Source organism: Rhamphochromis longiceps, linkage group LG14 (genome assembly GCF_057381845.1).
Source record: "Rhamphochromis longiceps isolate RC_006_pf linkage group LG14, R_longiceps_female_GT1.1, whole genome shotgun sequence".
NCBI lineage: Eukaryota > Metazoa > Chordata > Actinopteri > Cichliformes > Cichlidae > Rhamphochromis > Rhamphochromis longiceps.
The window spans coordinates 15886353-15900898 of NC_140570.1; the positions used below are offsets into that span (position 1 = coordinate 15886353).

At 41.6% G+C, this 14546-nt stretch overlaps 1 protein-coding gene across 1 annotated transcript in view; it reads left to right on the forward strand.

Moving 5' to 3' along the window:
• veph1 (ventricular zone expressed PH domain-containing 1) overlaps positions 1-13889 on the forward strand; it is an 89996-nt gene extending 76107 nt beyond the window's left edge. The window contains exons 14-16 of the mRNA XM_085380690.1: positions 5919-6055; positions 8187-8240; positions 8557-13889. Coding sequence (XP_085236816.1) covers positions 5919-6055; positions 8187-8240; positions 8557-8739 — 374 coding nt within the window. The 3' untranslated portion in view covers positions 8740-13889. The remainder of the gene's footprint in view (positions 1-5918; positions 6056-8186; positions 8241-8556) is intronic.
• Positions 13890-14546: the final 657 nt, after the last annotated feature.

The window sequence follows — 14546 nt, forward strand, 5'->3', positions numbered from 1 at the left end:
ATATATGGTGATTACATCAGTTTTCTCTCCACGTGTGGATTTGAGCACATTTGGTAATCTCGGGAAGACAAATCGACTTCTTTCAAAAATATGGAAAGCCCCATCTAAGTGTCATCCTCCCACATTCAATCAGCGAAGACAGAAATTTTCATCTCATTTTCTGGAAAAGAGAGACGTTCATCACACTGTGAAATTTTGAGTGTCATTGCTATAAATGGAATTTTGAGGCTTAGTGAAAGTTTGTCAAATCAAGGCAGCATTTCTCAAGGGTGCAACTGGAGGTTCTGGTGACATCATAGGGCGAGATTAGGGAAGCATGTTAGCTAATACATATGTGGCTGTCATGGCCTTTGTACATGTGTGGCATCATTTATGCAGCTCTACTGCAACACTTTCCAGCTTATATTTCTTCTCTTATTTAAAACTTTACTACATAAGGATATATTTTTGGCGATCGTGGCTCAGGGGGTTGGGAAGCGTATCTGTAACCGGAAGGTCGCCGGTTCGATCCCCGGGCTCTCTGTCGTGGTCGTTGTGTCCTTGGGCAAGACACTTTACCCTACCGCCTACTGGTGTTGGCCAGAGGGGCCGATGGCGCGATATGGCAGCCTGGCTTCTGTCAGTCTGCCCCAGGGCAGCTGTGGCTACAACCGTAGCTTGCCTCCACCAGTGTGTGAATGTGAGAGTGAATGAATAGTGGTATTGTAAAGCGCTTTGGGTGCCTTGAAAAGCGCTTTATAAATCCAATCCATTATTATTATTATTTTTGGAATTTAATCTTGCTCTTTTTTAATGTTGTCCCTAAGGTTTCCAGTAAAGGTTGAGTCAGTCACCGAGATTTTTTCTGGAAGCAGTTTTGAAACCATCAATTGGATTTGGCAGCAGAATCAATGACAATGGCACATCAGAACAAAATGAAGTACGATCTATGTGTAACAGGACACTTGTAGGTAGGGTATGGCATTAGGTTTGGTGAAGCCTGATTTGGAAACGGTGCTAGTGGTGCATGTATATACTACATTATGTTATATGCAGTCCTGTGAATAACTAAGTACACACTTACTGCTTCCACAGGAATTTAAAAAGGTAAAATTCGACCATACAGTGATCAGAAAAACTGCAAAAACTCAAGAGCTACATCTCAGACTCTACAGGCCTCAGTTCACTGTTAAATATTAAAGTTCATGACAGTATCATTAAGAGGCTGGGAGACTTCTGGACCACAGTTCTTTAGACAGATAAGATCAAAGTGGAGATGTTTGACAGTTACACACAGCAACATGTTTGGAAAAACCAAACACATCATGTCAGCACAAAAACCTCACAACAACTGTCATACACTGTGGTGGAGAGGTGATGATGTTCTGTAGCCACAGGACCCGGGCACCTTGCTGTCATTGAATCGACCACGAACTCCTCTGTGTACCAAAGTATTCTAAACTCAAATGTGAGGCCATCTGTCTGACAGATAAAGCTTTGATGCGTCATGCAATCATGCAGTGATTCCAAGGACGTCAGCAAATCTACAACAGAATGACTGAGAAAGAAAAGAATCAAGTCAATGTGCAGACGTCAACCCGACTGGGACAATCCGGTCGTTAACTGATGATGTGACGAATCCTACTTCCGGGCCTAAAGTAGTCTGCGTTTAATATGGCTTTTGTGTTGTTAACATGTTTAATGTTATGTATTTTCTTCTATTTAATCTCAAAAATCTCCTAAAACAGTCGGTGATCATTGTTGACCTCCCTTGGCTTTTATTACCACTAATGATTTATTTAAGCTCAATTTTTAAAACCTTATGATGTAACTACAGCCCAGCCCATGCAGCAGTATATGAATGACTAACCTCGTATTGTGGATGGATTATCTCAGTTGTTCTCCTGGCTGAAATTTGGTCCTTTTACAGCATCCTGCCATGCGATTACATTTGTTCTTGACCACCGAGAACACTCACATTAACTTTTATCGAGTGGAAAAAAAGTTAGCTTGCTTATATTATGCTAACATAGCTGTGTCGCTAGCGGTCACGTAGCACATCATTATATACCAGCTAGCCAAACTTCAGTAACCCTACAAACGTCACTGCTGTTTAGTTTTCTGCCTTCATTTATGCTGGAAGTGATAACAGAGCTGTACGTTTTAATTTGTTTCCAAAACCCCGCAGTCAGGACATGCTATATTGTATTTAGATAGAAGCTAGCGAGCTAACTCCCTGCTAACTTCTAACTCCGTTAAATGTCATAAATTCCGTTTTCATGGATGCCTGGATGTTAAACTCAATTGTTACACCTGGTAGAGCAGAACGCTGATCATTTTATTAAAGATGAAAGACTTTAGACAGTTTTTCAACTCTCAGTAATGCCACAGTGATCGCTTGATATATGGACCTGCAGCGGAGTTTAGGCCCAGACATGGCTAGTGACGTCAGACTGAACAACCGGATAATAGCTGAATCGAACTTCTGCAGTGAGTCTGTGCATTAACCTATTCATAACTGCCACCAAGGTGCCATCACTGCTAGCATTCATGCTTGCATTTTACATGTTAATGATCACGACTGACATGACCATGACCGATAGAAACAAATACAAATGCTGGGCTCAGCTTTGTTGTTGACTTTTAAAAAATAAATAAATAAAAAATCCACTTCTTTGTGCATCTTTTCCAGGGATTTTCTTACATCCCTGAGATGTAAGAAAATCATGGGACATGGCCTGGAGACATGACCTTAGGAATAGTCCTCATTTTGACTAAATGATTCTTCTTCTTCTACCGATCCATTCAAAAACTGTGGCGAAAATGTAGCTGGAAATGCAAGGGAGGAATCGATGGTACTGAAAAGAGGAATTGCAATGTCCACATGACATGTAGATACATCTGTAGGCAGGTGCACGTCAGATTATGGTGCAGGTCACATTGTAGGGGGATTTGGGGTATAATCTAGATTTAACACCAAAATATAAAGCTCCAGTAAGAGAGCTGCGCATAAACCAATGCACCCAGACTTCAATAAACTGAAGCGACGCTGTAAAGAGAAGCTGGACAAAATTGCTCCACAACAATGCAAGAGACCGATAAACTCTTACAGAAAACGATTACTCAAGTCATCGTTGCTAAAAGTGGTTCTACAAGCTACCGAATCACAGGACATTTTTCACTTGACCGCACTGAGTCCTGTGAAATCTTTATTTTTCTCTGTGTGCCACGTAGCGTTTGTCTCTGGACTCTGTAACCACCTCTGTGTTTACAGTTTGTGTAATGCCTGGTTGCTTCACGAGAATAGAACGTGCTGAAAGTTTTGTCTCTACTTGCACCATTGTTGTTGTTTTCTTTTCTCTCTTTTTTTTTTTAACTCACCCTTGCTCGAATTTCCAGGAACCACTAGTGATATCATTTTCCATGGAAATTATATTTAAACCATAAGAAGACATTTGTGGTTGGTGATACAGCTTTAAATTATTATACAATAAGTTAGTAATAATATATAATAATTTAAAGCCTTCTAATAGGGTCACTTACATGGAGACTGAATTGCTAACATCACAGTGAGTAATTTGAGATTTTGCGTTTGTGTTCAGGATACGTGTCCCTGCTCTACTCACACCTAATATTGAGTTGATCGTGTGGTCGTGAAGCCAAGAACAGCAAACCATCAAAGTATCAAGCAGTTACACGTTATAAAAGCTAACTCCAGAGCTTGTAGAGGGTTTCTTTTAATATATATGTCTAGGCCTGAGGGAGAAATTAGGGTTGTTTGTAGGAGATGTTTTTGGAAATCATTTGGGTTGGAGACATGACTCATTTCCCATTTTTGAAATCCTGTCAAAAATGCAGTCATTGATCAAGAGCCATATGCAGAGGGGGTCTTGTCAGGTTTGGCACTAAAATGGGTGATCTGACCACACATGGAAAGCAAACTAAACAACAGCTCCATGCAAAACCTTCCTGTTTCTGCACATTACTGTGGACCTTTTGTATTTGCTTATGATTTAGTGTATGTGTGTGTGTGTTTTATTAGCTGTGTCTTTGCTCGTTTGACATCAGCGTGTCTCCGATGAAAGACTGAAAGCCACTGCGCACGCCTGGGGCGGACAACAAAGGTTACCATTCCAGGTGTCTACATCAAAGCGAAGTGATGAGACACGAGGATTTATGCATCAAAGGACTTTTTAAAAATCAAAATGTTTGTTAGATGAAGCACTCAGCCTAGTTGCCCACAGTGGCAGGACTGCAGTAATCGGTGTTCCACAGCCCTGCGTAACAGTGTGTTTCTATATTGTTGTGCTGTCATAAATCATTTTCATTATTTTGTTTATAAATTGTCAAAACATACTATTAAATACCAGTAAAAAGTTATCACGCCTGAAATAATGTGTTTAAAATGCTGTCTTTGGTTTCTCTGTTGTCCATAAAAGGAAAGGAAATAATGTGGAAACAGAAAAGCAGCAAAGAAGCCCCTCTTTCTGCTCTCCTCTCTTCTGATTTGGGGTTGCCATGACCTTTCGTGGTGTGTTTGGTTTGGTTTCAAACCCCTTTGGGAGTCATCTGCTCAGCATGGAGGCCACACTCCAAACACTGATCAGATTGCCTAATCTGTTTTTAACCACGATATGGCGGATACAAAGGGCTGCTCTGTTCGCTCCTCTTTCTCTCTAAACTGGCGCCAAACCTGAACATGCCAAAACATGCCCACGGAGCGCTTAGAGTACACAGGAACTGTTTGCACACATGCGCTGCAGGCGCGAACACTTCGAGACATTATGCAGTGCATTATGACACTGATGTCTGATTTAGTCAGGTTGGGATTGAAACGGTCTTTAACCTGCCAGGTCATTTTCTCACAGCAACACAATATCCGTTATGTGTCAGTTCCAATTTAACTTCCTGGAAACCTGCAGGAAAGCTGCACGATGCAGGGAACGGTTGTGATTGGTATTTGAAGGCACTTGATTCGGGAGCACTTCCTGTTGCACTATTATAATGCTCATTTAATAGTGGGAAGCTGAACTCGTGATTAAAATGCATGGTGGAGGCTCTATCATGGTTTGCGGCTGCATTTCAGCCAGTGGTGTTTGGGATCGTGTCAAAACTCTTGAAATTAAGAATGCTGAAAAGCACCATCAGATTCTGATCCACTGTCTAATACCATCTAGAAAATGTTTGATTGGTAACAGCTTCATTTTTCAGCATGATAATGATCCCAAACGTACTGACAATGTGATAAAAACATACCTTAATAGAAAAACACGATCAGTCATAAACAGGCCTCCCCAGAGCCCGGACCTCAACATTGCTGAAGCAGTGTGGGACCATCTTAACAGAACAAAAAGCAGCCAGCGTCTAAAGAAAAGCTTTGAATGTCCTTCAAGAAGTCTAAAGAACTATTCGTGAAGACTGCTTACAAGAAACCACACCTAAGAGAGTTCAGACTTTGCTGAAGTCACATCAAATATTGACTTTTAAGCTTGTTAGAATTGTACACTGTGTTTATGCCTTATATAATGCAATTCCATGTATGTTTGCACACCCAAATCCTTTTGCACAGTACTTGAGAGTCATAGAAGATGGAGACAGAAACAGAAAGAAAGAAATCAGTTGGATTTTAGCTTGAATGTGTGGACTCCATCAGCTGTAGCAGCTGGCTGGTAACCCATACCGACCTCTGCATGACTTATTAGATGGACAAGCTTTCTCTAACATCTCTTACCTGCTGACAGCATAGGTCACGAACTTGGTGCTTTTTTTTTTACCTGATTGAAGCATTGATTCTGCTTTACCAGCTTGTGAGGACATCAGAGTGACCGACATGTTAGGTTAATTGCAAAGTATAATAAGTATAATATCTTGTTAATTAATTAATTAATTTTTTTCATTCTTTCCTTTACGTTTGTCATGTGTTTGTGTGCTATCTATAGTCGTAAACCAGGAGGGACAGCCTTTGATCGAGGGGAAGCTGAAAGAGAAACAGGTTCGCTGGAAGTTCATTAAGCGCTGGAAAACCCGCTACTTCACCTTGGCGGGAAATCAGCTCCTTTTCCGGAGAGGCAAATCGGTAGGTAGACACTGAAAATGAACCCTAACACATAAACATACACCTACGCATGGTCCCGTCCTCTCGCTTATAAAGCTGTCAGTAATCTTACTATGTCTCGTGTGATTTAAATCATGATGAAACTGTATGAAACAGTGGAAATGGCACCTCAGCAGGAGCATCTGATGAATCCAGCTATAACAAATCTTGGCCCTGCTAAGGACTCTTGGGGGAGGGGCGGGACTCGCAAAGACAAAGTGTGATGCTACAAAAACATGACTTACTTGCAGAAATGGTTATGCACAAGTAGCTCAAGGAGAAAGAGCCTTGAACGTGAAATACTGACTCTCATCTGAGTAAACGTGATCTCTCCCTCCTTGCTTTATCAAACACAGTTTATGGCAGTCATCTGCACAGGAGAAACTGTTATAGGGATCGAGTGTCATCTGGACTTTAGTCAGTGTTGTGTCTAAAATAGCAGCTCTCCAAATTAGAGGACAGCATAGAGGAGTTTATGGAAACAGGGGAATATTCATCTCTCTCCTGCTTCTTTTTGTTTTTTCCCTAACTTTAAACAAAAGTCTTTGTGCTCGGATCCAGATGGTAATGGAGTCTGCTGTTTTGCAGCCACCGCAGATTGGGAAGGTTTTGTGTCTTTGTTCTCAGAGCCCTGTCTGTCTCTGCCAGCAGGTTCTGGAGGTGGTTGGCATGTTGTGAAAGACGTTTTTTCCTGACGAGAACCAAAAAATATTTCCTTCGTACTGAACGATCAGGCAGCTTTGACTGTCAGACATGCATCGTACTCTGGTGCACAAGTAAAAGGAACAAGAAACCCCCCCAACATTTTTACATATAGGTTATGTGTGAGTCTGTGGCTCCACAGTGTAGTGGTTGACACGTGAAAAACCCCTATTTTGAAACTGGGGTGAAGGCATAAATTGCATCAGGAAATCTGTGGCAACGAAAAGGAAGCAGCCGGAAGGAAGAAACTGGTTATAGTGGATTTGAAGTGTGCATACTCTGTCACATCCTAAAATGCATTCATGGCCCAACAGCTGGGATGTGTGGAGGTTAAGCACATAGGTTCGTGTATCTCACACCTCATCCAGTTTACCTTTTGCTGTCTTTTCTGCAGCCAAAATTCATCAGTCGTGTTTTATATGAAGTCCACATCAACCTTTTAGAACAGAACCTCCAGTTCCTCATGTGTCACCTGGTACTCTGATCATCCACTGATCCCGAGTCTCTCTGTAAGCCAGACTGATCATGTGAAAGCTGACGTTGTTGCACAAATTAACATGTCTATATACCTCCAAAAACAGCTGCGAGATGAAAATGTAGGTAAAAATTAGGTACAGCCTCAATTTTGCAACAACGACATTTCTGCTGATACAGAGAAAAAAATTGTGAAGTAAGTTTCATTCATGCTTACAGCTCACAGTCAGCAGTATTTCCTAATCTGGAAAAACATGTCACGTGCTGCCTTCTTAACTTAACACTACACCTATGTACTAGATATTTATAGCATGAAGATACATGGCTTCTTGAAATAGAGTAAACCTAATGCAATGTTTAAAATCTGCTGATTCTGAGGTCAGATGTGAACTTTTTTCCAGATTTAGTTGATTTTAAATTCCTCCGTATGGCTCAGATCAATCAAATGTCTGTTTGAATCCCCAGCAGAAAACACAGCCTGTGAACATGTCGACCCCAATAGCTTTTCAGCTCTCTCTCTCACACACACACACACACTAAAGAAAGGATGTGGTAACTTGCCATGAGTCTGCACCCATATTTGGTTAAGTGGTTGTAACCGCTTAACCAAATATGGGGGTAAGAAGACATGGCTGTGTTGCAATATGCACACAAACTTACCAGCTCATACAATTCAAATGGCCCTTACGGTAGGTGGGTAAAATACAGAAAGGAGGGGACTGAGGAGTGGGAGGACTGTAGAAATTCCAGTGCTTTCTGTTGCAGGAGGAGAGCTGGCCACTTCTACCTACCGGCAACCTCACGAATCACCTCTTACTAGCAGGATGTGTTTGATCGTTACAGATGAATTAAAGCACTTTGAAATCAGTTTCTGATTCTTTGTGATTCTTTTATCTCCTAGTAAAGTATTTAAAGTCACTGTGTGTCCTCCCCACAGAAGGATGAGCTGGATGACATCCCGATTGAGCTGAGCAAGGTGCAAAGCGTCAAGGTGACTGCCATCATCCCTCAGAACGCTTCCATCACTTACCCATATCCTCACCACTGATCACCATCAGCGCTACTTACACCTCTGTCAGTTTGAAGCTAATATATCATCTGACCTAAAGGTCTAAACTCTTCCCAGGATTCAGAGCTAAGCAGATCAGCTTGACAAGGATAAATAAGCTACTATAAATATGATAGAAGAAACCAACATGAAGCCAAAACACATTTTTTTTAAAAAGACAGCAGCTCTCCTCCAAACGAGCTAGATGATGAAGTCGTCTTGTCTATTAATCTTCCCCACCCACTTGTTCTGTTTGCAGGTGGTAGCCAAGAAGCGTCGGGACCGGGGTCTGCCGCGCGCCTTCGAGATCTTCACCGACAGTAAAACGTACGTGCTGAAGGCTCAGGATGAGAAACACGCTGAAGAGTGGCTGCAGTGCATCAACGTGGCTGTGGCTCAGGCCAAAGAGAGGGAGAACAGAGAGACCACCACCTACCTGTGAGAGCGGCACCGACCGAGACGGCGGCGGGGACGCGAACGCGCAGCCAAACATACGCTGACTTCCACATGTAGGATATTTGTTTCTTGTAAGCATTTACAAGACGGGGGGATAAAAAAACCCCAGCAGGTGACTCTGAGAAGAAAAACTAAGCGCACTGCTAGTAACTTGTCAATAGCACCACCAGCTCTGTCTTCAGTCGTAGTAATGATGGAGCGCAAATAAGAAAAAGGATTTTTAGACATTAAACCAGCAATAAAAGACTAATGAAGGATGGTTACGTATCAAAAACACGACTCCCTGTATTTACCATTACGTTTAACCAACCTGCCCGTGTGCCATGCTTCTCGGCACGTAGGCCGCCATCAGCGATAGCAAATGTTTGCTTTACGTGTTCAGATGTCACCTGACTTTTCCGCTTTGCTCCTACACGCAAACGAAGCAGGCATCAGTGGGAAGTTGGGATTTCTCCGTTTAATGACACATTTAGAGTCCAGAGTAGTATTCAACAATAAAGACTTCATCAAAGCAAAGACCTCATAAGGAGTTGTAGCAATAATGAGACTGAACAGTTCCTCTGGAAAGCAGGAAGGATGAAAAACGAGCCTAATGGACAGCAGATGGGGAGCACATTGGATACTGGAATTGTGTGTGTGTGTGTGTGTGTGTGTGTGTGTGTGTGTGTGTGTGTGTGTGTGTGTGTGTGTGTGTGTGTGTGTGTGTGTGAAAGAGAGAGTGAGTGATCTTAAAGGAATAGTTCAGCACTTTGCGATATATGCAGTCACCTTCCTGCCAAGAACTGGAAGAGATGATTCAGGCTGCTTTCATGTAGCTGTGTGAGTCAAGTGAAATGAAGCTAAAGCTTAGTGTAAAGACTGGAATTTGAGTTTGACTAGTCTGGCTATGACTAACTCCTGGTAAGGGGGTGGCAGCCGGGGACAGCATATTTCCTCAAATGTCAAACAGGGCCAATAATAGGATATGTTTAACTCATTTTGTGTCATGTATCCTGCTGTATTCTGTTTTTTTCATCACTAACCGGGTTTTTCCTAGCTTAAACGGGTCGGGAGCAGCGTCAGCACAGCTGTTGCCTAATAGTGGAGTTTGGATCACAGGTTTCTAAGAAATCACTGAAGCAAATGAGTGGTTTCCTTGTGGATTTAGAAAGGTTGCCAGTTGAGTCACACTGATTTTCGATGACTCTGCGAGAGAGAGAGTGGAGGTGAGCTGGCTTACTTTAGAACAGGCCTGTTCCTCGGGTTTGGGTTTAAAAGCTTGTGTGATTTTATTATTTTATTTTGTCATTAGATTTTTATTTTTCTCCCTGAAAATTGAGACGGATGGATGAAGAAAGAGTGAAGATGTGAGTATTTAAATTGGCTCTAACTGATAGTGTGCACCAGTTGAACTTTGACAGACAGGTATTCACTCTCTCTACCCACAGGTGAATGCTGCCTTAGCACTTTTTGAAGTTATATGTAACATTAAAGCTGCTAAAGGTGGTCTTAATTTGAACTCGTTTGACAGACGAGCTCTCTCTCGTCGGTCTTTTGGCTAAACCCCTGTCAGCTGTGTAAATGCAGCCATAACACAGCCTTTCCCACCAGGTCAGGTTACCCGTTTGTACTTTTAGCTGTCCCTGTTACCCCCACCACCACACACACAGCAGAGCTGACCTGCATCTGCTTACAAATCATATTATTTACATCATGTCTCTCCCTCACATTTTTATTCCTTCCTTCCTTCCTTCCTTCCTTCCTTCCTTATGACCTACTTACACACATGACTTTGGGCCCTAAAGCCAGTGGGGTATTCCCCCATGACTGCACTTAAGTTTTTATAAAAATTAATATTTACATTCATTGGGGTACGGCAGCATCTCAAGAAACTGTGGACAGAAAGGAATTGGATAATCTTGGTCCTAGATGAATGAAACCTACTGATTCCGATTGCTGACAATCAGGATGGATACAGCCTACCATCTTGTTTCTGACCACTATCTTCACATTTAATCACTAATAATTATTAAACTCTGGCTTTCACACCGATAGTTTGCCTTTTTGTCCCATCTCCCACCAATCACCCCCAACCAGTAGCTGCAGATGCCTGGCCTTCTTTGAGCCTGGTCCTGTTGGGGCGTTCTTCCTGTTAAAAGGGAGTTTTTCCTTCCAATCGTTGCCATGAGCTTGCTCAATTGACTGTGTGCACGTTAGGATATGCTACTTCCGGTGCGGAAACTCCTGTGGGGAGCTTTGTTTCCGGTGTCCTATTCGCGCCTGGTTTACGATCCAAAACACGTTAATCAAGTGAATGAATCAAGCGGCGATTTACATTTCTATAGATGTCTTGGGCATTTACCCAATATGTCTGTAAATGATGTTCATTGACTTGTCGATATTTTTTCCCCGGGCCTCAGAGCAAAAGAGAAAAGGGATTCAAATGTTATATTTCTCAGCTGTCCCTCGTTTATCGCGGGTGTTATGTTCTAAAAATAACCAGCGATAGGGGAAATCAAGAAAGCCAATTTTATTTTTTGACGGTGCAAAACTTTTCCTGGACATACAGTACTGCTCTTCAGAGTCACACTGCTAGCGATCGATGCAGCGATTCTGTACTGTACAGGAGAGACGTCACGGAGGAGATCGTCTGCAGCGATCAGGACGCAGGACACAATGTGACGTAAAAAAAAATAAGCATGCAAACTTGCACTAAAAAATCTGCGAAACAGCGAGGTGAAAGGTGAACCGCGTTATTAGCGAGGGACCGCTGTAATTTTTAAGGTAAGTCACAACATACCCTTCGTACATACTAATGTATAGAAACCGTTACCAGCAATCATTCATTTTTTGTGTGGCTTTTTTCACGGTTTGTTAACATGCTGTGTAGGTGTGTACTTGACTAGCTGATATCAACATAATGGGGGAAACATCTGGTTTGACTATTCTTCACCTGTAGTTTGAATGCTGAACATTTGCCTGTTTAAATCATGAGACCAGTCACTATACAGAGATGTGCTTCTGAATGTGAAATGTGTCTTCTGCTGCAGTGATGCAGTTCTGCTTGTGTTGAGTGATGTAAACAACTGATCGATCTAAACTCTTTAAACGTCAAAATTGATCATTAGATTTTTTGTGACACAACAGTGGTGAGTGTTCCCACCTTCTGCTCTTTGTAACTTAACGCGATCTTTCCGTTTTCGAGTTTTGGACATGATTTTGGAGGATATCTTTGCAGTAGCGATTGACCGCAAAGTAAAGCTACCGGAAATGTACAACCCCACATCCGGTCTCAAACCAGGAAGTTAGCATTTTCTCGTGCACAGGGTCAATAGGGGGTTGTCTGATTGTTGGGGTTTTCTCTCTATTATTGTAGGGTTGCTTTATACTTTACAGTATAAAGTGTCTTGAGGCGGCTGTTGTGATTTGGTGCTATATAAAAGTTTTTCCTGACTACATTTGAGACAAAGTTTTATGCTATTAGATATCATTATTATATTCAGCACCTCTGCTGACCTGCTGTATTGTAAAGGTTTCATAAAGCTCTTGCTCTTTTTAGTTGAACAGTGTTGATTTGTGTTTAAAGTGAATGTGTTATAACATGAATGCCAGAGTTGTGTTAAAGTAGCGATATCAGCTGTCAGTGCTGCCATGGTGGCTTAGTTTCCAAATCTCTATTCTATCTATCTATCTATTAGGGGTGCAACGATACTTGTATTGATATTGAACCGTTTGATACAGTGCTTTCGGTTTGGTACGCATATGTATCGAACAATACAAAATTTTTTAGTTATTTTATCAACTTTTCTTCTGACGATGCTGTCTGTGTTGAGCGTTCAGTGGATCTGCGTTCGACTACTCCGCCTAGGCTGCACTGTCGAGTGCAGATCCACTGAGCGCAGCGCAAGCTAGCAAGACAGAAGCTAAGCTCGTTGCAACATGGCAAATTGAACCTCCCCCACCCTCATTCAGATCTGGCCTTTGGAACCATCTTGGTCTTCATGTGAAGCATGACCCTGAAGGTAAGCGCGTCATGGACAAAAGTAAAACAGTATGTCGGATGTGCCACGCAATGCTCAATTTGTGGGAACTAGTGCGTTAGCGCAATTAGCCCGTTAATGGGGCGTCCAGCCCCACTCATGGGGCGATCCGCGGTAACTTGTTAACGGAGATTTGCCGTGTTGTGGCGTTAACGTCATTTCAATGAGATTAACGCTGACAGCACTAGTGTGAACACAACAAATATGACTGCACATTTACACAGACATCCTAGTGCAAAGACAAGTGGAAGCAGACAAAAACAACAAGCATGCATGCTACAAACTTTACCCGTCATTTAGACAGCCGTTAGCACATGATTCTCCTCATGGGGACCTGATATGTTTAATATGCTGCTGAGAATATAGCCCAGAAGAAGCGTATAGTATAGCTTTTATTTTGAAAAGAGCCATTTCTCTGTAATAAACTCTCTTTTCCAAAGATGAGCGATTTCTCGATCAGATAGATTTATTTTTTTTATTTTGTTTCAGCAACATTAAATTTAAAAACTGTACTTTTGAGTTGAAATATATATTTATAATTTTAATAAATGACAAATTAAAAAGGCATGAACATTTTTTTGTATCGAAAAAATATCGAACCGCGACACCAAAGTATCGAACCGAACCGTGAATTTTGTGTATCGTTGCACCCCTACTAACTATCTATCTATGAAGCAGGATGGAAACTGCTGTAGATTTTTAACAATCACACAAACTGTGAAGATGATTATAAGTATTCCAGTGAATGTATAAAAACATTAGCATTAATATCAGCCTCGTGTGGCGAATCATAGATGTTTGCTGTTGTTTTTTCTTGCTTTTAACCTTTAGCATGTTGTTCGATTGCATTTGATTGTTTTTATATAATGTCAGTATTTATTTTTACAGGCATTTAACACTTTTATCGTGTCTGGAAAGACGACTGAAACTACAAATGCCAGATTTTACTTTGTCTCCTCCTCGTCTTCCTCTTCTCTTGTTTTATATTACTCTGAATTAACACTGCAAACAAATGAAAGCTGTATTCTATTTGAAAATTCAACAGTTATTGTTGTGATTGTCATATTTTGCCTGCTGCACCTTCTGCATGCCTGCCTATCAGACAGAGCGCTGTAATAAATCTTTACAATAACTGAACGCCGTGATCGTCGCTGAATTTTTGTTTGTTTGGTTTTTTTTGCTCTTCAGTCAGGAAAGAAGTTAAAGGTTTCCTTTACAGAAACACCGTCCAAACTCCTGGATGTCATTACATTATCAGTGTAAATTACACTCGGGCTCTCACTTTAAAGATGCTGTAACTTTAGTAAGACCCTCAGTACGTGCAGAAAGAAACACGTGGGGAGAAAATAGGATAATTACCAAAGTTATTCCATAATCTTCATTCCTCGAGACACATTTCTCATGCAGGAACGAAACTGGACCATCTCAATCACGAGCTTTGGAGATGACTCGGTGTGAAGCGTTAGGGAGCACTTGGCAGCGTGGCTGTAGGATCTGACACAGCACAGTGCATGTCAGAGCTGGTAGCAGTTACATATAATAATCAAATTCAGATCAAGCTCAGTTAAACTGCAACAAATCATTTCTGACAGCTGGACGTTTTGAGTGAGCCGGGCTCAGCTTGTGATGCACTCTTTCAGTTGTTTATTCGTACTATAAACACATAAGTAACCACAGTGACTACTGATCTGAAGCCTCTTTGCTTGGAGTACAGCGTGTTACAGGACTATCTGTGAATCACAGAGAATATCATGTCAGTCCTGTAAGTGACCTC